The sequence below is a fragment of the Canis aureus genome, chromosome 26 (genome assembly GCF_053574225.1).
Source record: "Canis aureus isolate CA01 chromosome 26, VMU_Caureus_v.1.0, whole genome shotgun sequence".
NCBI classification, from domain to species: Eukaryota; Metazoa; Chordata; class Mammalia; order Carnivora; family Canidae; genus Canis; species Canis aureus.
In genome coordinates, this window is record NC_135636.1 from 39874049 (window position 1) to 39899492 (window position 25444).

At 43.5% G+C, this 25444-nt stretch overlaps 1 protein-coding gene across 20 annotated transcripts in view; it reads right to left on the bottom strand.

Annotated features, from left to right (window-relative positions):
• The window catches only part of ZMYND8 (zinc finger MYND-type containing 8), a 143915-nt gene that overhangs the window by 46285 nt on the left and 72186 nt on the right, over nucleotides 1-25444 (bottom strand). For all 20 annotated transcript variants that reach the window (XM_077873465.1, XM_077873480.1, XM_077873478.1 and 17 more), the window contains 4 exons: nucleotides 23722-23777; nucleotides 21585-21662; nucleotides 19535-19650; nucleotides 13598-14079 (listed from right to left, as the gene is read on the bottom strand). In XM_077873465.1, coding sequence (XP_077729591.1) covers nucleotides 13598-14079; nucleotides 19535-19650; nucleotides 21585-21662; nucleotides 23722-23777 — 732 coding nt within the window. The remainder of the gene's footprint in view (nucleotides 1-13597; nucleotides 14080-19534; nucleotides 19651-21584; nucleotides 21663-23721; nucleotides 23778-25444) is intronic.

The window sequence follows — 25444 nt, forward strand, 5'->3', positions numbered from 1 at the left end:
GTAGTTTTGGCCAGGACTGATTTTGCCATCCAAGACACACTGTGTAAGGTCTACAGACATTTCTGGCTATCACACCTGAGGGAAGGGGGATGCTGCTGGCATCTAATAGGTGGAGACCCAGGAGGCTGCTTCACATCCTATAAAGCACAGCCCCCCAAAACAAGAAATAAACTTTGGTCCCCCAAGTCAGTAGTGCCGAGGTTGATAAATCCACAAAGAGATGAAGTGAGTTTCTCTCTGGGAATTGCTCTACCTCGTCTTACAAATGAAGAGGACAGGGGGAGACAAGATGAGCTACTCCACGTCAAGTGGCCCTTAGCAAATGCTCAATCAACACTTGAAATTTTTTTGAGAATTAGGTTTTTTAAAACACTACATTAATTTAGTTTACTGTAAGGACGAACAAATGCCTGGTCCAGCACCTAGTACCCAATGTTCCATCCAATGAGAGCTGCAATTACTGTTACTACCAGTGTTACTATAACAAGTGGAACTAAAATACTCAACACACCAGCACCAAAAAACAAAACAAAACAAAAACAAAAACAATCAAAGATAAAGGCATTTCAAAACATTTTTTCTTTTAAAGACTTTATTTTTTTCACGAGAGACACAGAGAGAGGCAGAGACACGGGGGGGAGCAGCTCTACAGGGAGCCTGATGTGGGACTCAATCCCAGGACCCCAGGATCACGCGCTGAGCCAAAGGCAGACACTCAACCACTGAGCAACCCAGGCGTCCCAGTATTAGGATTTTCTTTATTGCTCATTGACTTATATTCAACCTGGTTTCTTCCAAAAGAGATGTGCAGGAGCTGCAAACTCTCTGGGAGGATGAAAGACCAGAGCCTCTCACACTGTACTTTCTTACACAAAGTAGCAAACTCACATAGCAGGAAGGGTCTTAGACTATGACGGAAGGACAGCAAGGAACTTTCACAAGAAAACCTAAGAAAGGATAAGTGTTAACAAAAACAGGTGTAAACGTACGGTCACACACTGAACTCAACCATTTCCCTTGCTTAATAATAGCTCACGTTATGGGGATCCCTGGATGGCTCAGCGGTTTAGGGTTTAGTGCCTGCCTCTGGCCCAGGGCATGGTCCTGGGGTCCCGGGATCGAGTCCCACGTCGGGTTCCCAGCATGGAGCCTGCTTCTCTCTCTGCCTATGTCTCTACCTCTCTCTCTGTGTGTCTCTCATGAATAAATAAATAAAATCTTTAAAAGAAAAAAAAAAGCTCACGTTAAAAAATTAAGGATGGTGGGGCACCTGGCTGGCTGAGTTGGAAGAGCATCTGACTCTTGATCTCTCAGGGTTATGCGTTCGAGCCCCATGTTAGGTATAGAAACTACTTTAAAAAAAATAAAATCAGGGGATCCCTGGGTGGCTCAGTGGTTTAGCGCCTGCCTTTGGCTAGAGTCCCGGTATCAAGTCCCGTGTCGGGCTTCTGGCATGGAGCCTGCTTCTCCCTCCTCCTGTGTCTCTGCCTCTCTCTCTCTCTCTCTCTATCATAAATAATAAATAAATAAATATTAAAAAATAAATAACATAACATAACATAACATAAAATAAAATCCTGGGGAGAAAAAAAAAAGTAAGGAAGAAGGAGCCAGCAGAGCCCTGCCCCACCTGTGGTCCTGCAGGGACGATTCAGCAAGCACACAGCCAAAGCTGTTATTTTTGCAATTCTGTAGTTAAAACATAGCTACAACAACAAGTCTTTAATTTCACAGACTTATAAACTTTCCGCTGCTAATAAAACTTAAGTATTGAAGGTTTAAGAAATATGTCCTTATTTTTTTTTTAATTCAAACATAACACTTGGATATGGCAAGAATAAGGGTGTTTGGAGAACGCTGGCTCCCTGTGGGGACAGGTCCTGTTCACTCTCCACCCAGTCAGCAGAGGGCAGAGCTTCCCCCTACCCCACTCCCCACAGACATCTGGAATTAAAATGCTTCGTGTAAGTGGCAAAAGCACAGCACCGGGGTTACCCTACAACACTGGTTCCCACGCTAGAGAACTCTCCTGCCCATCCCTGAGTACCACATACCCCTCCTCCCCATTTGTGAAACACCATGTACCTGCCTCAACTGCCCCGTATCAGTGAATGCCAAGACCACTCACTGAGATATTCAAGGCCAAACATCTACACTGCCTCAATTCCTCCCTTGCTCTTCTGCCTTAACTTACCACACACTTCAGCAAGGCCTCTCTACACACCACTTCCAAAATATATCCCCAAGCTCCCCGCTGGTATCCAACCCTACTGCTACCAGCCTAGTGCACACATTCTCAATGTGACAATGTGGCCCTCAAAGGGCAGAAAATGGCTCACGGGGTAGGGTGTGAAAAGTTCTTACTCTTCTTATGTATAAAACAGACACAGGGGATCCCTGGGTGGCTCAGCAGTTTAGCGCCTGCCTTTCTTTGGCCCAGGGCACAATCCTGGAGTCCCGGGATCGAGTCCCACGTCAGGCTCCCGGCATGGAGCCTGCATCTCCCTCCTCCTGTGTCTCTGCCTCTCTCTCTCTCTCTCTCTCTCTCTCTCATAAATGAATGAATGAATGAATGAATGAATCTTAAAAAAAAAAAGACACATGCAGGGCACCTGGGTGGCTCAGTGGTTGAGCGTCTGCCTTTGGCGCAGGGCGTGATCCTGGGGTCCTGGGATTGAGTCCCACATCAGGCTCCCTATAGGGAGCCTGCTTCTCCCCATGTCTCTGCCTCTCTCTATGTCTCTCACAAAAAAAATTAATAAAATCTTTAAAAAAAAGACATATGCAGTATACAAACAGACCTACAGTACTTTCAAATTTCATGAGGGTCCACTCCTACGGATACACCTCAAAACTAAAAAGCGGTTCTCAAATCCTAGTACATAAATGTTTGTAGCAGCAGTATTCACAACAGTGCAAAGGTGGAAACAATCCGAATGTCCATTGACGTACAAGCTGTGGTGTCCACCATGGAACATTACTAAGCCATAAAGTGGTATGAGGTACAGACACATGCTACAATGGGGAGGCCCCTGATTTTGTTCCAATGAAGTATCCAAAATAGGCAAATCCATGCCAATAGAAAGCAGACTGATGGTCTCCAGGAGCAGGAGGTGGGGGTGGTGGTGAGTGTCTGCTTCATTAACAAGATTTTATTTTGGAGTGATAGAGATGTTTTAGAACTAGAGAATACTGGTGGGTTGCACAACACTGTGAATGTACTAAATGACACTGAGTTTTATATGCCACCATATAAAAATGGTGAATTTTATATCATGTGAATTCCACCTCCATTTAGAAAAAAAGTCACAGGAGGATGGATAGGAAAACATGTCTAAAATAGCTCCTCATGGGATCATAATGAAAGAAATGGTTGGAAAGTACTGCCCCTGCCCATCACTTCTCACCAAGACCCTGTAAGAGCCTCCCATGGGTGTTCCCACCTCCTGCTACAGCACCCCTCTTCAGTAGCCCTCCGCACAGCAGCCAGGCATACCACTCCTTCATATAAAACCATCCAGAGGCAAGATGCCTGGTTTGGCACAGTGGGTAGAGGATGCAACTCTTGATCTTGGGGTTTTGAGTTTAAGCCCCAAGTTGGGCATAGAGGTTACTTAAAAATAAAATGCTTTTTGTTGTTTTTAAAAGTAAAATGTTTTTTAAAAAAATAAATAAAACCATCCTAGAGGCATACTATCCCCCAAAATAAAATCCAACGACACATCTGATCTTTCCTCTCCTCATTCTAGAATCCCCAGCCTCACGGGCCTTTGTACTATTCCTCCATATTCAAATCTGCTCCCAACTCAAGCCTTTATATATACTTAGGATTCCCCTGGAAAGGCCCCTGACACCATCCCCACCCATGTCATAGTGGCTGGTAACCCTCAAATATCACCCTCAGGGCTCTTCCCTACTGGCCCAGTCCACAGGGGTCAAAGTGCATCCTGTCATCTCCCCTCTGCTCTGTTGAAACATCACCACCAGGAGAGCAGGGACCTTGCCAGGCACCTAGGATGCCGTCTGGTGTCCAAGACATTGACAGAATGACAAATACTTAAGTGAAGAATGAGCTCTCCATTTTTCTTCTCATGACTGTGGTCATGATAAGCAAAAAAGAAACAATATTGGCAATATTGGCAACCAAAATAAAATCTTTTTCACAAAAAGACATCAGTTTCAAGAATCTTAAAAAAAAAAAAAAAAAAGAATCTCAATATTCTGCAGCTACCAACAATAAGGTGTGCTAAGAGAATGGTCAACAATCCAAAGAAGAGACATAAATGAGCAGCTCAGGGAAAATATGAATGATCAATGAACATGCAAGAGATACACACACAGATACAGATGTGTATCTACATATATATGTATCTACATATATATCTATATATCTCCATCCTATATCTTTTTCACATGCATGGTTAACTTGTTTCAAAAAAATAACACCTAGGGGTGCCTGGGTGCCTCGGTCAGTTAAGCATTCAACTCGATTTCCGCTCAGGTCATGGTCCCAGGAATCGAGCCCTGACCAGGCTCCTAGCTCAGCCCAGAGTCAACTGGAGATTCTCTCTCCTCCTCCCTCTGCCCTTCCCCCCGTATGCACTCTCGATCTCTTGCTATCGCTCAACTAAATAAAATCCTTAAAAAATAAAAACTGAGCCACCTGGGTGGCTCAGTGATTGAGCATCTGCCTTCAGCTCAGGGCATGAACCCAGGGTCCTGGGATGGAGTCCCACATGGGGCTCCCCGCAGGGAGCCTACTTCTATGTCTCTCTGCCTCTGTGTCTAACTCTCATGAGTAAAATCTTTTTAAATAAATAAACAAACACCTAGTGTTGAGCATAGGTGAGGAAAGACGAACACTGACAGGAATTGTAAAACCTTTTAGGACAGCAGTTAGGTGATTCTGGTATTACCCAAGATTAGATTTTATAAAACACACAGACAGCAAGGTCCTGAGGCTAGGAGTTCATCCCATAGATATTTGTGTCAAGTGCCAGGGCCACAGTATATGCACGTGAAGTTTCACTGCAACAGTATTTATGGATACAGAAAAACAGGAGATGGTGTATAAGATCTATTAATTGGAGACTGGCTAAGTAAATACTGGTATAAATACTATACAACCCTAAAAAGAATGATGCAGATCTGCATAATCTGACAAGCACTGATCCCCACAGAAATATGCATAGAAAAAAAAGAGAAAGGTAAAAATCATGTACAGAAATGCCTGTAATAAAAAATAATAATAATTTAAAAAATAATAAAAATTTAAAAAAAGAAATGCCCATAATTTAAAAAAATGCCCATGATATGTGTTAATGTTTATTAAAGCACATGCACCTCTTCAAATGAATGTATACATAGTTATTTTTGGTAGAAGTACAGTCTGCAGACTGTTAAGAGTTGGATACTTACATGAAAAACACACTCAGGGTGTAGAGGTAAACAAAACCTGACCTTTCATTTTACATCTTTCTATACTCTTTAATACTGCTGGGTTTTGTTTTATCTTAATTTTAACCATGTAGTGTCACCATCATTAAAAAAAAGTCAACTGGGACACCTGGGTGGCTCAGCAGTCGAGCATCTGCCTTTGGCTCAGGGCGTGATCCTGGAGTCCCAGGATCGAGTGCCCCATCGGGCTCCCTGCATGGAGCCTGCTCTGCTTCTCCCTCTGCCTATGTCTCTGCCTCTCTGTGTCTCTCGTGAATAAATAAATAAAATCTTAAAAAAAAATAAATAATAAAGTCAACTAAAGGTCTTTAGATTATGGGTCACTTTGCCCTTTTAAAACTACTTCTAGGGATCCCTGGGTGGTGCAGCGGTTTGGCGCCTGCCTTTGGCCCAGGGCGCGATCCTGGAGACCCGGGATCGAATCCCACGGGATCGAATCCCACGTCGGGCTCCCGGTGCATGGAGCCTGCTTCTCCCTCTGCCTGTGTCTCTGCCTCTCTCTCTCTCTCTGTGACTATCATGAATAAATAAATAAAATCTCTAAAAAAAAATAAAATAAAAACTACTTCTGTGGTTTTTATTGGGGGGTATCTTTAAAACGTGTAAAAATATGCTTATTATTGATCAATGTAAACAAAGGAGAAAGAATTCTGGAATTCTCTTACTCCAGTGTGGTTCAATGGTGATACGTTCTTTCTTTTTAAGATTGTATTTATCTATTTGAGAGAGAGAGATAGTAAGAGAGAACAGAAGCAGCAAGGCGGGGCAGAGAGAGAGGGAGAAGCAGACTCCCTGCTGTGCAGGGAGCTTGAATCTGACATTCCAGGACATCAAGATCATGATCTGAGTGAAGGCAGATGCTTCACCGACTGAACCACCCAGGGACCCCTCAATGCTTGTGTTCTTAAAAACATTAACTCTGGGGCAGACTGGATGGCTCAACAGGGTTTACGCTGCCTTCAGCCCAGGGTGTGATCCTGGATACCTGGGATCGAGTCCTGCGCATCGGGCTCCCCGCATGTAGTCTGCTTCTTCCTCTACCTGTGTCTCTGCCTCTCTCTCTTTCTGGGTCTCTCATAAGTAAATAGGTAAAATCTTTAAAAAACACATGGGGAAAAAAAAAACATGAACTCTGGCTTCGTATGTGACCACCAAGATGAACATGTAAAACAAGGCTAGCCAAAACACCTAGAGTTTGGGGGAAATCACAAAGTTAGCAGAGGCAATACATACATAAAATTTGCATGAAGAAAACAAATCAATGTATCCGTTTATCTGCATTTATATTACTTCATAAAACCACGTTTCTTCCCCTAAGATATATTTCCCAAATTTCATTTGTTCACATGCCCCCATCATTTCCATCATATTCTCATGCCATCTATACACTACTGATAACTAGAACCATATGGATAAACACAGAAAAAAACACCGCTCCCTTGAAAGGAGCAGAGAGCCTAGGAGGATTCCATTCTACCATAAAACATTATGGTGATGATTATCAATGTTGTTTCTACATTAAAAAATCTGAAGGAACAACCAATTTTTTTTATATTTTAATTTATTTTTTAAGAACATCCAATTCTTAACAGTTATTACCTCTCGGGATAAAATTATGTACTATTTATTGTAGAATATTCAAGTTTAAAAGGAATAGATTATATATTCAGGGGGAAAATATGACACAAAACTGAATGTAAATACGGAGGAGCTTCAAACATGAACGTCAAGCAATCAGAATTTTGTTATCAGTGCTAAAAGTCAAAATCATGGTACATTCACATAATTATTCTCAATGGATTCTGGAGGGGCAACGGTGTCCTCAAGGGACACATAGCAATGTCTGAGAACATTTTTTGCTGCCTAACTGTGGGCAGGGGTGGGTGCAACTGGCATCTAGTGCACAGATGCCAGGAATGGTGCTTAAATATACTGCAATGCACAAGAAGGCCCTGTCATAGAATCATCCAGCCCCAAAGTCAACAGTGCAGAGACTGAGAAAACCGGTTTTAAATTATGCTAGACATTTTCAAAAGCAGAAAGACATTTGGAAATGCTCATTTCAATTAAGCTTTGACACAGATGTCAATCCTTTTGTAAAGCCATAAATCTTGCCCAAAGGAAGAACTAATCGCCTTTGAAGTCACAAATAATTTAATCAGATTTTATACTTTGATGTACAATTCACAAGTGTGGGCTAAAACACATCATTTATTATCTACATTTACAAAATCCTAGCCTGTGCTAAGTGCTATTCTGACTCCATGAAACACTGAGTCTTAGAATTAAATTAGGAAAAAAATGCCCCTTCTCTCCCACATACCCCAGCACTCTGGGGGGTGGAGGCGGAGGAGGTAGTGATTCATGACAAATTTCCTCTACTTATAAATCTGGGAAGCAACCTACATCTTCAAAGGGCTGTAGCTTGCACAACTCTTGGTGGCCTGCAAAGACGATCCACACAGTAGAGCATCACTGGACAGTCTAAGACAGGACAGATATGCTGTTTTGAAGAACTATTTAACTAACACGGAAAAATATCCAATACACAAGGTTAAGTTTAAAAAAAAAAAAAAAAAAAAAAAACCTCAGGTGTCTGGCTGGCTCAGCCCATGGAGCATGAGACTCTTAATCTTGGAGTTGTTAAGTTCACGTCCCACAGTGGGCATAGAGCATACTTTAAAAAAAAAAAAAAAAGTCAAAACTGGGCTACAACAGATATTGCAAACAAGTGATCCATGAACTATGCAGTTCACGGAGGTATTTGATGCACATAAAGATTTTTATGAATTTGGGCAGCCCAGGTGGCTCAGCAGTTTAGCGCCACCTTCAGCCCAGGGCATGATCCTGGAGACCCGGGATCGAGTCCCGCATCGGGCTCCCTGCATGGAGCCTGCTTCTCCCTCTGCCTGTGTTTCTTCTCTCTCTCTCTCTCTCTCTCTCTGTCTCCCATGAATAAATAAATAAAACAAAATCTTAAAAAAAAAAAAAAAAGATTTTTATGAATTTGAGCTAATTTGTAAAATTTGGGGTAGTCCACATTTAAAAAAATATTTGAGGCTTCTCTTAAACAATGAAAAAAATGGCAACAGACCCCACATTCCCATTTGGCTAGAACCAGCAAAAGAAAAGGGCCCCAGGACCCTACAGGAAAGGTGCATCTCAAGAGCATAGCATTCTGAAAGGTCCAGTTGATGATGACCTGCTAGTGGGGTAGGAGGAGCTTTTTTATAATGAAATGCTCCAATATATCACGCATTGGAAGAGTAAGTACTGCTTTCGGAGGTATACACAGGCAGCCACCTGTCTGTGATCAGTCCTGAGGAAGAGTGTTATTTCCGCTGTATCACGCTGATCCCAGTCCCCACCACTTCCCAACCTTGCTCATTTCCGTACCCGCCTGATCCCTGAAGTATGTGAGTTTTCAAATTAATAGTATGACTCATGAGCCAACACAGAAAAAGTCCTGAAAACAATAATCTAAGGGCTGACTGAGAGGTGGGGCGATCTGTGACTTTCATTTTGATAAATAATTACTGTATGATAAGTACATGCTGATATGATGAGAAAAGAGTATACCAAAATGTTTTTCCCCCTCCCTAAACAGTAACCCATAGTTGAGCCACATAGTGATAGCCAGGCACTAGGATTCTTACCCTAATACACACTCATGACTTAAGTCAGGATCCTGCAAGCAAATATTGGCAAAAGCATCAATTCTGGCCAAGAGCTCTAGATCAAAGGGGAGGCAGGAAAATCACTGAGAATATACACCACTCTGACTAGTAATCAGGATACCAGGAGTGAAAGGCTTCTGGCTGAGCAACCTGCTCCTTAGAAAACAAAATCAGGGCAGCCCCAGTGGCTCAGCGGTTTAGCACTGCCTGCAGCCTGGGGTGTGATCCTGGAGACCCAGGATCGAGTCCCACGAAAGGATCCCTGCATGGAGCCTACTTCTCCCTCTGCCTGTGTCTCTGCCTCTCTCTCTCTCCCCACTTCTCTGTGTCTCTCATAAATAAATAAAATCTTTAAAAAGAAAGAAAGAAAAAAGAAAACAAAATCGACTTCTGTGGATTACAGACACCTGATTTTGAGTTCTTCCATTCCCCCACCCCTAAAACAAAAGGTTTCTAAATTCTCCTAAAAGTTTTATTTAATAACTTATTTCAATGTGTAGTCTTATGTTGCTGAACCACAAAATCTTTACTGCTGAAACTAGTACAGCTTTTCTATCCTAGGACTATCTTTTTTTTTTTTAATAATTATGGATAAATCACAATCTCATCTCAATTATACTCTCCCTGACCGTGGGGGATTTTCAATAAACAGTCCACTTCTCTTTCTACTAAATGCTACCATCGCTAACAGCAGAGGGCACTAGGGTGCAACGAAAAGAAAACAGATCTAGAATCAGGATCTGGCTATGGGAACAGAGGCACATCCCTACACTGTCCACAGGGACCTCAACTCACCTTCCATAAGATGGAGATTAACCCACAGTTCCTTCTAATTTAGTCTGTAATAGAGGTTGGCAAACCAACTCATGGGCGAAAGCTAGCATACCACCACCTGTTCTTGCAAGGCCTGCAAGGGTATTTACCATTTGTAAATGGTTGGGGGCGGGGGAACTAAGGGATTAATTGTTCATGAAACACACAAATTATATCAAATTCGAAGTTCAGTATCACAGCCACGTATTGCCTGTGCCTGTCTTATTAGCACAATGACGGTGTTGAATAGCTGCACAGTTGTGACAGAGGCCCACAAGCCTAAAATATTTACTATCTGGCTCCTTGCAAAAAAAACAGGATAATTTGTAAGATTAAAATGATTTGGAATACCGCCTTCTCTACCCATACATACTACTCACTGGCTGTCTATCTCATAATTAGCAAAATGATCCAAGCACATGCTGGCAAGAAGATCATATTTTTGGAAAGGGATTTTAAAGTATCCTGAAATGGAGAGTCTCATTTACCACTTAGAAAAACCATTCAAATAAAAAGGAATTTTGTCAGGAATCCTAATGTTGTTTCAATTTTGCTATGTCCCAAGGAAAGAAAGAAGCTTAATTAAACATATAACCAGGGATCCCTGGGTGGCGCAGCGGTTTGGCGCCTGCCTTTGGCCCAGGGCACGATCCTGGAGACCTGGGATCGGATCCCACGTCGGGCTCCCGATGCATGGAGCCTGCTTCTCCCTCTGCCTGTGTCTCTGCCTCGCTCTGTGTGTCTCTCATGAATAAATAAATAAAATAAAATAAAAAAAATAAAAAAAAAAAACATATAACCTGTCCTCAGATTCCTACAAAACTGTATTTCCTGAATATGGAACAGGATAACCAACAGTGGTCACAGACCAACATGTTCTAATTTACAAGTTAGGTATTTACTTCATGCATATTAGAGGGGAAAAATGCAGTAAGAATTTAAGCACATTTATACATATTATTCAGCTTAGGATAAAGCGATGTTGCAGATTTAATGTTTAAGTATGTAGTAAAAACAGAGATACTAGCATAGGGCAAACTGGTGGTGACGAAAGTTCAGGTAACAGTGATTCAGCAGGACTGCTGCCTGGTTAGGACACCTCAAAATTGAGCTCTCTAGGAGAGGTAACAGGCTGCAGAGTTGCTGTGATTATGTACCATGTTTTGTTAGCTTAAATGGCATCATGTCACAGAATAAAAGCAAGCTTTAAAGAACTCTGGTCTAAAACTAGGAGGCAAAAGAAAATTTCTGTTCTGAAAGTATCTCAACAGAAGTTGCATCATCTGAGAACAAAGCTCTGAAATGCAACCGAGTGCCTAGGACCACATGGTTAGGATCACAACTGGGGAAAAGAGATCACAGCCTTTATTTTGAAGAACTGAAAGCCACTGGTACTTCACTCTCTCTCCACCTACAGCCATTTTGGGAACAGCTCCAAGCAGTACCAACCAACCAAGAACAAGAAACAACACAACCAAACTGATGAATTCTTTGAGCTCACTTGATGGAGTTCCCCTTGTTTTACCTTTTGGGGACTTTTGTGATCTCTTGAAGAAGAGGTGCCAGGTCGTTAAAGAGTTCTTATGTAAAGGAAGGAAGGGAGGGTGGGAAGGAGGGAGGGGTGAAGGGAAGAGGAAGATGGAGGGTGGGATCTGAAGAGCTATCCAAGTTTAAGACATTGGCCTAAAACAGACGGCCCAACCTACAGATGGATTTTATTCATTCCGGAAAATATCCTAAGACATTTTGAGCTGACATTTAAGAATTGAGGGGGAGGTTGGGGAGGGTCTTAAATAAGAACGCAAATTTCCCATGATTCTGGAATAATGAAAAGATCAGAAAACCAAGAAGCCATATTCCTGCATGGCAACCACAGGTCTTGAGGTAAGTCATGTGTCCAGGGGTTCATCAGGTCCTGCCCTCTCGACAGCTCCCCAGCCCAGAGCCTGAGAGGTGGCTGTATTTTATCATCACGCTTAGTGTAGAAGCTTCTCTGTGCCCATATTTCTCAGAGGTAGACCAACAAAGGATAAACAGTGAAGGCCATGTTTCAAGAAAAATGAGAGTAAACCCATTTCCTTGTAAAAGTAATAAAGTTTCTAAATATTAGACATACACCAAATAATATCTGGGTAGAAAGAATTCAAGTCACCATCCCCTTCCTTATACTTCTCCAGCATCCCTCTTTTACATCACTTCTCTGAATCTGTGTAGGCATTTGCTGAGCAATCACCCTAAGAAATAATATAGAAGCCCACATCTTTGTAGCACTTGCTATTTTAAGCACTGTTCTGAATGCTTTGTGTATCCGTCTTCATTTAACCCTTAGCAAGAACCTATGGAGCAGGGACACCTGGGTGGCTCAGCGGTTGAGCGGTTGAGTGCAGTTGAGCGTCTTGCCTTTGGCTCAGGTCCTGGGATCAGTATCACATTAGGCTCCCCACAGGGAGTCTGCTTCTCCCTCTGCCTGTGTCTCTGCCTCTCATGAATAAACAAATAAAATCTTTAATTAAAAAGAAAAAAAAAAGAACCTATGGGGCAGATCTGTTATTATGTCACATTATAGACGAGAAACTGAAGCATTCAGACACTAAAGTATCTGGGGGCCTAGGTGACTCAACTGGTTGGGCATCCAACTCCCAATTTCAGTTCAGGTCATGATCTCAGGCTCAGGGAATTGAGCCCCACTTCAGGCTCCACGCTCAGCGTGAGGTTAACCAACATTGGTCCTTTCAAAGATTTGTCTTTTCTTTTTTTTCAAGTTTTAAAAAAATGTATTTTATCATTTTATCAGTGCGGGGTCTGTTTGCCGTTTTATTTCTCCCTCTCCCCCCTGCCCCTCCCCACACTCATGCATGCTATCTAAATAAAAATAAATATATAAAATCTTTTTTAAAAAAGACATTCAGTATCATGCCTAAAGCCACATGACTAGTAAGTGGCAGAGCTGGGTTTTGAGACCAGCATCTTGATGCTTTTTTTTTTTTTATTTTATTTAATTATTCATGAGAGACAGAAATAGAGAGGCAGAGATACAGGCAGACGGAGAAGCAGGCTCCCTTCGGGAAACCTGATGTGGGACACAACCCCAGGACCCCAAGATCATGCCCTGAGCTGAAGGCAGATGCTCAACCACTGAGCCACCCAGGCGATCCCAGCATCTTCATTCTTAACCACTATTCTACACCAAGCGTCAACCAGGGCAACTTTTCTTTAAGGAGTGGGAGTGTTCTGGGGCGAGGACATTTACTGCTGACCTTACACACTGCTCTAGTATCTGAGCACTAAGTAATGTGAAGGTACAGTTTTGACAGATAATCTTCCGAGTAAAATAACATTCTTAAGATATAAACTGTTAGGGGTAGTTTTGCTGTTCTGATAATCCAAGAGACATTTGACCTGAACTCTCACTTCTGCAGGGAATGACCTCCATTTGACCTTTGGGGATCACTAGTCTCATTTCTTGATTCCTAACAGCAAGAAGCCCACTGGGTTACCCATTTAAAATTTTAAATATAGTCTACTGGAGCAAAACCCCACACAGCTCCCCTGGATTCTGTGGTGCTGGCCAGCTGGAACCCAACAGGCATGGCCCCAACAGAAGCCTCATATCCCAGAGGCCTCCTCCCCATCTCCTTCCCAAGGCTGACCTGTGCTCTTGTCCAGGAAATCCATGGACTCCTCACTGGCACTGAAGTGGCTCGAGGTGGCCTTCTTCTCAGCATCCTGCTCCACATCAGAGCCCGTGTGCACAGAAGAGTTTGTACTCATGGGGGAGCGTGGCATGTCCGACAAGGAAATCCTGCGGCCTGCGCCCCCACTCAGCATGGGCTTGCTCATCAGGATCTTGGGGGAGGCCGTCATGTCAAAGTTGAGCTTGACCTTCTCCTGTTTGTCTATCTTGGCGGCGCCAGCACTAGGGTTGCTGGGATCAAGGAGCATTTGGTACTGGCTGTTGGGTGTGTAGGGCGTCCTAAAAGGAGAGTAATTAAAAACCCCAAATTTCCTGCGGATGTTCTCCACATACACCTCCATCTCTTGCATTGCACTGTTGAAGATGCTTTTCGTCTTTTTCACAGAAAAAGGAATTTCTTTAGACATGAGGTAGCAATTATTTATTGGAACCCAGGCCCTAGAAGTACAGAAGAGAAAGAGAGTAGAGGTTAACCAACACTGGTCCTTCCAAAGATTTGTCTTTTCTTTTTTTTCAAGTTTTAAAAAAATGTTTTATCACAGCATGTTTAAGCATACGATACACCACTGTCGATCATGGACACAGGTTGTACGGTGGATCTCTACAGCCTATTCATCGTTAACTGAAATTTTATGCCCAGTGACCAGTACACCCCCATATGCCCCACCCCCAACCCCTGGCAATCCACCATTCCACCCGTGGATTCTGTGAATGCGAATGCTTGAGATACGTCCTACAAGTGGAATTCATACACTATTTGTCCTTCTGTGACTGGCTTATCTCACTCAGCACAATGACCTCTGGGTTCAGCTATGTCGTCCCATCTTTTATAAGGGCTGAATCAGAACCCATAATGTGTACCTACCACGATGTCTTTATCCATTCATCTGACAATGGACATTTAGGTTGTTTCCAGAACTGTTTTTTTCCTTAACGCAAACCAAATTAGCCTGGTATGTTTGCCAAGAGTCTTGAATGTGTATCCCATTCTTTAAAAATGACTTGGTTTGAATGGTTAATACGTGATTAACCATTAACCCAGACGTGTTCTGTCATAAAGAACAGAACATGAACAACAAACTTAGTTAGAACATTAAAAAGCTCATAGATTTAGTCATTTTAATCCATTAAAAAAATAATAAATCCATTCCTTTTGGCTTTGGGTGAGTAGAGAGTAAGAAAACGAGCACTGAGGGCACCTGTTGGTGCAGTCTGCTAAGTGACTCTTGATTTTGCCTCGGGTCATGATCTAAGGATTGTGAGATCAAGCCTCACATTGTGCTCCATGCTCAATGCAAAATCTGTCTGGATTCTCTCTCCCTCTCCCTCTGCCCCTCACTGCCATGCTCTCTCTCTCTCTCAAATAAATAAATCTTAAAACAACAACAACAATCCTGCATCCAGGACTGCACCTTCTAAGAGAGAATCGGTCCCATAATCCACTGCTCTACACTTAGAAGTAAAGAGTTTTCATGGCACTAGAAAGAAATGCTGGAAGACTGGGGCTCTACGTGGCACTAGAAAGAAATGCTGGAAAACCATAAACCCAAAAGGAGGTGCATGGCTTCAAACAGGAGATAATTCATATGGAAAATGAGCAAAAAACCAGCCTCTACCTCCCATTCCCAGCTGGTTAGTCTTCCTATCTTCAGCCCCTCACAACCCAGGATGTTCTGCAGGGACTTCAGGAGAACAAGAGCTGCTTTTCTGGAGTTAGTGGCTGACCACAGGCAGGAGATGGCAGTATAACCACTGCTCAGGGCAGGGCTGGGGTTGAGCCAAAGTGTGAACCAGAGGACATACAGTGTGACATTTGATTCCCCAGCCTCGAACACATTTGTAGCTGGGAATCTGGTGGGAATGAGCTTTTCCAAGGAGGCCTTTTGGATTTCACAGACCATAAACTCAAGCCAGGCACAAAGCAACAGGGAGCAAAGAGGACCATGGGGCGGTAATACAGTCCAACGCAAACACTGTGTACTGGGGAGCCTCACAAGTGCCCAAGCAGGAATCAGGCCCCCACACTGCGGAGTCGTCCAGCATTTTAGAGAGAAGCAAAAAGTATGGACTGCTTATATTACATTTTAACCAAATGTTAACAGTGGGCATCTCGTTCCTATTTTGAAGAGTAAATGGCCCGGCCCGGGAAAAATAAAGTATGCACATGGGGTGGAATTCAGGGCACAGGCTGGGGAGGTAGGCCGCTCATGGTGATAACTAGATCGTGACACAAACTAAAACTGAACACCCCAAAAATATCTAACTGCTCTCTCAGCGTGCTGGAAATTACCAGCTTCTCATCCACCCCAACTTGCTGCTGTCATCCTACGGAGACCAGAGCAACCACATGTGCAGCCAAACAGAACAAGGCGGAGCAGGAGCAGGATGCTCTCTGGGTGAGAGACCGTGGCTGTTTTAACTGGGTGAGCAGGACTCTGGACTAGACAGGACAGCTCTGAGGAGCAGCCAGGATGCCCCAGTTGCCGCTGGACAAAGGACTGCCCCTCCCCGAGCTGGCCTCTGTCATCAGTAAAATGGGAGGATGAGCCTCAACCTAGAAGGGAGGTCAAGGGGAGCAAGCGAAATGCACCTGCACCAGTCCCCATAACACCAGGAGCTCACCGCTCACCAGGCAGTCAGCCACACTGTGACTGTGTCCCCAGACACACACACACTTCTGCCCGGGGGCCTCTGTGACTGTGCCCCCCCAACCCCACCCCCCGTCTGGGGTCGGGGCCTTAACTATTTCCTGCCAGGCTCTCAACTGCCTTCAATAAAGGTGTCTGCCAAGTAATTTCAGGAAAGTATTCCCTTTCCTTAAAGCAAGCCCAGGACACAGTTAAAGGGAAATTAGATTTGCTTAACAAAATAAAGCCTCTAGGGGCAATGCCATGAGAGGCAGCAGTCACACAGCTGAACTACTCCCTATACTCTGGGCCTCAAGTTTTCTTCTTTGTAAAATGAGAATAAAGCAGCTTCTGCAAAAAGCACTTAGAACAATGCCTGCTGCATAGAAGGCACTCAGTTCCTGCAAGTTCACTCTTCTATAGCTCTGCAAGCATTTAATAAAATATTTCCTGGATTTTTATATAGTATCATGTATATGTGTGTTCCTATGAAATCAAGCACCCAAAAAGCAAACAGCAAATTTTAAAGGATGAAAAGCATACAATGAGATTCTTCAGAACATGCCTTGATCTGTAAGAGCACCTCCCTGGGCTCGCTCTAGTATTTATTAACAAGACAATAAACACATAACACACGCTTTTCTTATTAAGAAATGTGCCATTTCGGGCAGCCCAGGTGGCTCAGCAGTTTAGCATCGCCTTCAGTCCAGGGCCTGATCCTGGAGAACTGGGATCAAGTCCCACGTCAGGCTCCCTCATGGAGCCTGCTTCTCCCTCTGCCTGTGTCTCTGCCTCTCTCTCTCTCTCTCCCTCTCTCTCGGTCTCTCTCATGAATAAATAAAATCAAAAAAGAAAGAAAGAAAGAAAGAAAGAGAGAGAGAGAGAGAGAGAGAAGAAAAAAGAAAAGAAAAGAAAAGAAAAGAAAAGAAAAGAAAAGAAAAGAAAAGAAAAGAAAAGAAAGAAAGAAAGAAAGAAAGAAAGAAGAAAGAAAAAAGAAACGTGCCATTTCTTATTCTGCTCTCCTGACCAATGTTGCTTACACATGTCCAGGCTTCTGTTTTGCTCCACAACCACAAAGCTGCTCCCTGAGAAAGGGGCATCCTACCCCATCTCATCAGCCTCCACGTTGTATGGCTGGGTCTGGCCAGCTCTGCCTTAAGAATATCTCCTGGGGGTGCCTGAGTGGCTTGGTGGGTTAAGTGTCTGCCTTCGGCTCAGGTCATGATACCAGAGTCTGGGATTGAGCCCCACATCGGGCTCCCTGGTCAGTGGGAATCTGCTTCTCCCTCTCCATCGGTCTCTCCCCGCTCTCTCTCTCTCAAATAAGTAAGTAAAATCTTAAAAAAAAAAAAAAAAAAAAAAGAACACCTCCCCTGAAAGGAAGGGACTTTAGTGGCTTCATTCCTAGAGATCTAAGGTTCTGTTACTCCACCACCATGGAGAGTCCTTAACCACTCCAAGGGGTTCACCCAAAATGAGTCAACAGTTTGGCACATTCCCTCCAAGGCAGCAGAAGACACGGAGGGGGTTAGGCAAACATCATGGGCATCAACTTGGGCTGCTGTCCTTTCCCACAAATATGGCGGCGGGGGGAGTTTCCACAACAGCTCCTTCCCGGAACTAACCTACACCAGCAGGTCCTGGAGAAACGGCTCTGGATCAGGGCTAGCAGAACTCACGCCCCCTAAGCCACATTCAGTAGCTGTCTCATAAGCAGCAGGAAGATGTCCGTGCATAATGGGCTAAGCTGAGAGCAGAATCAAAGACAATAAGAGTCTGACAATATTTGGTGCATGGGGCCAAGCACTGATTTCCCCCACCTACCTATATCCTAAATATATCCACACTGGGTCATAACTACAGAACTGAGAATAATCTCAAATCACCAAGATGGTTAAATTAACACTTGCCATGCTATCATGAAGCAGAAGGAAGATACACAACCTGACAATAATTCCTCTTGCTCTTCAAAGAAAAGGCAGACTCTGATCACAGCCTGTGTGATCTGGACCCTGCCCCTTCCCATCTCTTACCCTTCTCTCCCCCACCTTCCTACTATCCAAACTACCCTGCGCTCCTGGCTTTTCCAGAGCACAGCAGGCTGGCTCTGTCTGGCCCTCCACCCAGATCTTCACTAAACCCCAGCCATTACCTCCTCATCTGAGATCATTTTGCCCGTGTGTTTACTTGTGTATTATTACCTGTAATAATAATAGGATGTAGCCTTCAGGTGGGCAGGAACAGTATCTATCTGCTCACTCCCATATCCCTAACACCCAACAAGAGGCCTGGCCCACAGCAGGAACCAAAGATTTCCAGCAAAGTGGTCAGAATCAAACAAAGCGAAAGGCTTCCTATCAAACCCGGGACCATCTCAGCGAATTCCCATTTTCCCTCCAGACAATGGACTTCTAGCAACATTTACTCCTTTGTTTTTTATTTGCAAGACAACAAGCAAAGCTGAACAAAGTAACAGTTCGGATTCTGGTGTTTGAAATTATGAACTGTATTTTCTATGCATTCTGTGGGTGTATATAATTTTTAGAATACGTGTTTTAAGTATTCTCCCTAACACACTCAAAACACTTTTTTCAAGCTGCTTGGGAGGGCTTCAGGCGTTTTTTTTGCTTTGTTGAATCACAACATAGCTTGCTAAAAAGAACTAAGAAATTAACCATGGCTCATCTGGGTCTACCTGTTGTTCTCAAGCACACAGAAGCAGGAACTGCTAAGAGCTAGAACAATTCACTTCCCTGTGAGCAAGGGAAAAGGGAGGGTAGAAAGGCTGGTGGGGAGGGCTCCCACCTGTTAAAACAGCCACCTCTTATAATTTCCTATTTTAGCTTCAGAGAAAAGGCCACAGGAGGGAACTACCCAGCACAATGATAAGAGCTTCATTTACTGGCAATCTGGGGAAATACTTCTGATCTCTGAAAGCATTATTTTGAAAAGCAATTTGCACAGCAGTTTAATTTACTCTAGAAAATCCAAAAAAGAACAGCAGCACTTAAAATAGCCATGGAACCTATTCGGCGCCAGTTTCATCAACAAAACTACGAAAGCAAGATTCTTCTCTTAACATACCTGAAAACACGGAAGCCCACACATTAACAGGCTTAACACAGCCCAGGACTGTATTTTCAACCATAAGATCACGGGTGGGTGTCATGACAATAACATAATAATACCTCCACTCCTGCTTGCATCCATGACAGTATCAAAGGTTCAGTGAAAGCTATACGTTTGCAGCTGGTTTTAACTCCCACCTGTCATGTTGTCCAAAGAAACGAGCATCAACCTGCCCATCTTTATCCCTCAGAGCTTTTGCAGGCCAGAATGGAAACCCCTTCAGTTTTGCCCAGACCAAAGGATGTGGATTGCTCTAGGAAAAGAAAAACAAAATCCAGAGTTTGTAGGTATTTGACAGCAAGACACACATGTAAAGCTCACTGTGGGAGGACACAGCAAGGCCACCAACTGAATGGAGAACAGTTCCAAGCAAGGTCTCCCAAGTGGGCTTCCCTAGGAGGGCATGAGGCCAAGTCAGGCCCAGGCAAAGCTTGTTCGGGGGGCGGGGGGTGAATGAAGAAGCAGAGGGATGAAGCACAGACCACGCTTGGATCCTGCCCCTAGTGCTATTGCCTGGATGGCCATGAGCAAGAGTGAACACTTTCCTTTGAAACATGGAGACAGCAATGCCTACACCCTCTGGGAAGCTGGGGGAATAAATGTACATTGTACCTGGCATATAACAAGGGCAGTATTAGCCACCTTTGCCCTTTATCGAGGCTGCTCAGAGCCTTAACAAATGCAGGTGTTTATCTCCAAAGACAGGAAGAGACATAAACTATCTTCTACTTTTCTACTTTGCTTGCCCAATCTTGCAGCCCAGGAAGCTCCACCCCTACACCTCCTCCCAACCTCCCACCAGCCCACCCCAAGGACATGCTTCTCTGGGCAGAACACCTGTTTAGAAAATGCAGCTCCAAGAGGAAAACAGGGTGATTTTTCTCTCCCAACCCCCTACCCTCAAAAACTAAGTCACTGGAGAGACCATGGAGTCAATCCAGAGAGGTATTTCTGAACCTCTCAACACAGATTAGTCAAGAACATCCTCAAGTAACTCTCCTCTGGCTTGCTATCTGCATTACTGTGGAGGGTCCCCTCCCTAATGAGCACCTTCCTGCTCTCTACCCTGCAGTTGGCCCGGGGATTAATAAACCCAGGAAATCACAATGCTCCCTCTGGTACGAGAACATTCAGCCCCAGAGGTTTATTCTACCTGGATTACTCACATTTTGTCATAGCTTTATCACTAAAACAGCATTTAAAAACTTCACCCAAGGGATCCCTGGGTGGCGCAGCGATTTGGCGCCTGCCTTTGGCCCAGGGCGCGATCCTGGAGACCCGGGATCGAATCCCATGTTGGGCTCCCGGTGCATGGAGCCTGCTTCTCCCTCTGCCTGTGTCTCTGCCTCTCTCTCTCTCTGTGTGTGACTATCATAAATAAATAAAAATTAAAAAAAATAAAAAAAATAAAAAATATAAAAAAAAACTTCACCCAAGGGATGCTTGGTTGGCTCAGCAGTTGAGCATCTGCCTTCAGCCCAGGGTGTGATCCTGGAGACCCAGGATCAAGAGGGAGCCTGCTTCTTCCTCTGCCTGTGTCTCTGCCTGTCTCTGGGTCTCTCATGAATAAATAAAATCATTTTTTAAAAATAAATAAATACGGGGATCCCTGGGTGGCTCAGCGCCTGCCTTCAACCCACAGCATAATCCTGAAGTCCTGGGATCGAGTCCCACATCAGGATCCTTGTATGGAGCCTGCTTCTCTCTCTGCCTCTCTCTCTCTGTATCTCTTATAAATAAATAAATTGTTTTTTTAATTTTTTTTAAATAAGTAAAATAAATAAAATTAAAATAAAATTTAAATAAATAAATAAATAAATAAATAAATAAATAAATAATAAAATAAAGTAAAGTAAAATAAAATAAAATAAAATAAAATAATCTTCACCCAAATTTCATCAAATAAGCCACCTGGATAAAGTGGCCTCTAGGGGCACCTGGGTGGCTCAGTGGTTGAGCGTCTGCCTCTGGCTCAGGTCATGATCTTGGGGTCCTGGGATCAAGTTCCGCATCAGGCGCCCCAAAGGGAGCCTGCTTCTCTCTCTGCCTATGTCTTTGCCTCTCTCTCTGTCTCTCTCATGAATAAATAAATAAAATATTTAAGAAAAAAAGAAAGAAAGTGGCCTCGGGTAGCCATCTAAGACATGGGGTTCAGAAAATGAAGTAAGGAAAGAAAATGCAACTTACACAAGGCTCACAAAACCAGTTATCTCGTTTTTGGCAAGCAGCTAGGTAACACTCCGGACATACTTCAATTTCATTCATCTGCAAAGCAAAAATATGTTAGGATGTGTCATCCCAGGGGCCTCACATCTGGAGGCCCTTAAGGAATGCATGACGGTACAACAGCAGTTAAGTTTAGCTAAACCAGGTCCCGCAGTAGGGGACACCTTTAAGAGGGAGTCCAACGACTTCCCACCAACCCCCATGCTTCCACCTAGACCAAGCTGCCACCACCTCCTCTCTCTTCAAGACACCTGCCCCTGGTCTAACTGCAGCAAAGTGGCAAGGCCAGGATTTGAACCCAAGCAAGTCAGACCCTGTTTGTTAGTTGCTATTACTGTCTCATCAGACTTGTTTTTCTCTTTATCTCTGCATCGTGTAAGGTACCAGATGCCTAGCAGGTGCTCAATAAATTATTACTAATAATGTTGTAACTATAATTGATTAACTTAAAAGTCAATGAATAACTGAATGAATAAGGGAGCAAAAGAATAAATGAATGAATGAATGGTGGCATATGGTTCCCCCTTCTCCCCTTTCTACCTGTGTGCTATTCCAAAGGTACTGGGTAAACAAGCCCTGGCTTCGGAGATCATCCAGTGATAACATAATATTGCTAACAGGTAGATTCAGAAATGCCAGACACAGAGTACCTGGGTTCAGATACTCTGCCCCAAATTCCACCTTGGGGCAACCCACGATTAAAAGCCTTGGCTCCCAAATGTAGGAAAACAAATGAAAACCCAAGGGGGAAACAACTGGACAACTCACTCACACAAAACTCCACATCAACAACGAACATATCAAAAACAGGCCATCACTACTTGTCATCAAAGAAGTGCAAACCAAAATCACAGCGATATGCCAGTTTTCACTGATCGCATTGTAGGGAAAATATATACCTGTTTTTTAAATAAGAACTTCCAATATTGAGGAGGACACAGAAAAACTTCCATTCTCACCCAACCCAGGGTGCTGTTTAAGTTGCTACAGCTTTTCCATAAGCCAATCAGGGAATATCTACCTAGTCTTTGCTATGTTTACAGCCTTAGACATGGTAGATGCCTTTCTAACATTTATGCTAAGAAAATCATCGTAACAAAAACAAAAAACTCTGTCCTTCCTGTGTGTGTTTAATTAGAATGAGGAAACACACTAAGTGAAAAATATAGATATAAAACTCTCTCATAAAAATATGTAGAAATGGACATATCCTAAGATAGTCAAATGTTTCCTTACAAATGAATGAATGAAGGAATGAAGTACACAGACATGTTGAAGTCTATTACATCTTGGTTTTTCACCCTTAAAATGGGGTGTCTAATAAAGCCTCCCTGGAACCATTTCTGCTCCCAGCCTACCCCACAACCACTAGAGCGTCAGGGCACACAGCCCAGGAGTTTCATTTCTTCCATACCATGCCTGGGTGGCTCAGTTGGCTAAGCATCTGCCTTCAGCTCAAGTCATAATCCCAGGTTCCTGGGATCAAGCCCTGAGTCGTGCTCTCTGCTCAGCCAAGAGTCTGTCCCTCTACCTCTGCTCTGCTCATGCTCTCTGTCTCTCTCTCTCTTCAATGAATAAACAAAACCTTTAAAACACACACACACACACACACACACACACACACACACACACCCCACTGGGTATTTCCAAGAGAGACTGACTCTCCAGGACTCTCCAGGCCACACCAAGAAACAATCAGGACCGTTCGTTCTCTCACATAACATCAAAACTCAAACATCTTCCATGAGAACTGTAAAAGAGTATGCATAGCCCAATGCCACAGACTGTGGGGTGAAGAAATTATGAGCCCTATCTATGCTACCAAGATAACTCAGGATGCCGAGTGCTTGGCAATGACTCAAGAATGAATAATAAAGGGTCATTTCCAGCTCCTATGGTCATGGCTAAGATAGGGTTGGTTTATAACACACTGGCATCCCCTCTTTGTCACTTTAACTTTTCTTTGAAGAGAGGGCATACTGTCTACACCTCAACAAATCCCAAAACTGCTGACCACTGAGAGACTCTGCACATGGAAACCAGCCCCCCAGCCCCACACTGTGGGTGCATTTAAAATAGGACAGTGAGAAACACATACCTCATGCTCACAGATTTTGATGACTACTTTTGCTATCTGCGTCAATTTGTGATTTCCTAAGGGAATAAGAAAATATGAATTAATTAAAATGGAAACATGTTTTTAACACCCAAAGGATTATCCTTCCACTGACAACCTTTCAACTTCCTTTCCCCCAGGATTAAGCTTTTGAAGGATAAAAACCAGAAGATTCTGACTCCTAATATTGGTTCAAATTATGTGACTTCCCCTAAACACTGACCAATCTTTGGTGCCTCAATGTCATCTCTGAAACTGAGTAATTTGTGTGGGATTCCTACAGCTCACAGGTTAATAGTATCTGGAAGATGCTTTCACATTTGAAAGCCTCCAATTAGTGTAAAGGAGCCTTATTCAACCATTGTTCCGAACTCCAACCCATGAAGGGTAACAGGGGAAAGAAAATAATTGAGTAGCTCTGCTCTGCTTAGTGCTTCAAAAGACATTTCCTTGTTAACTCCTCAAGAAACCGTACTAGGAAGCAAGTATGAGTGTTCCCATTTCATTAATGAGTAAGCCAAGGCTCCAAAGTCGTTGCTTACTCGCGACTACTTGGCTAATGAGTTGAAAATGCTCCAGGGGCACCTGGGTGGCTCAGTGGTTGAGCATCTGCCTTTGGCTCAGCTCGTGATCCTGTGGTCCTGGAATCAAGTCCCATGTAGGCTCCCCAGAGGGAGCCTGCTTCTCCCTCTGCCTATGTCTGCCTCACTGTGTCTCTCATAAATAAATAAAATCTTTAAAAAAGAAGGAAAGAAAAAAAACATGGCCTCAGATCTAACTCTAAATCCCTCACCTGCACACTATACCAGAAGACAAGATGGCCAAAAAGCCATCTTTCTTCAGACCTTATGGTATCTTCAGACATTGTGAATTTGTTGGCAAAAGATTTTACACACATACATACACACACACACACACACACGCCTCGATTCCTGGCTTGTCTTAAAAACTCAAAAGATGTGGTAACTCTATCAAAAAACCACTGGGGAGGGATCCCTGGGTGGCGCAGCGGTTTGGCGCCTGCCTTTGGCCCAGGGCGCGATCCTGGAGACCCGGGATCGAATCCCACGTCGGGCTCCCGGTGCATGGAGCCTGCTTCTCCCTCTGCCTGTGTCTCTGCTTCTCTCTGTGTGTGTGTGACTATCATAAATAAATAAATAAATAAATAAATAAATAAACAAACAAACAAACAAACAAACCACTGGGGTGTTCAATGGTGTTCCCTTCAGGCTGGGCAGGACTTCATTCCCCCAGTTCTCTAATCTAGCTCTCCCCTTGGCCAATAGCCATCCTGGTTTGAAATGCTTTTTCTGCCACCTAATCTCAATCACTTGTTTTTGTGATCTTACCAGTATTTCTACATATTTGAACTTATAATCTTTAGATGAATTTTCAACTGAGTGCCTCTTTCTCCCCTCCCAACACCCCTAGCCCCGCTACTGAGCCAATAACGCAAAATATGTGCTTTTAGCAGATATCCACCCACTCATACATCTTCCCTTGCACACTAGCTAACAATCTACACTAGGGCCATACAAGAAAAAGACAGGGTGTCCACTCTTCAAGATCTTACAACAAAGAAAAAGAGAAAAAAAAAAAAAAAGATCTTAACATCCTGGTAAGGAACTCAAACAAAATTAGCCCCATCCAGGAAGTGTGATAAATGCTACCATGGGAAAGTACAGGTACTGTAAGATCTCCTAAC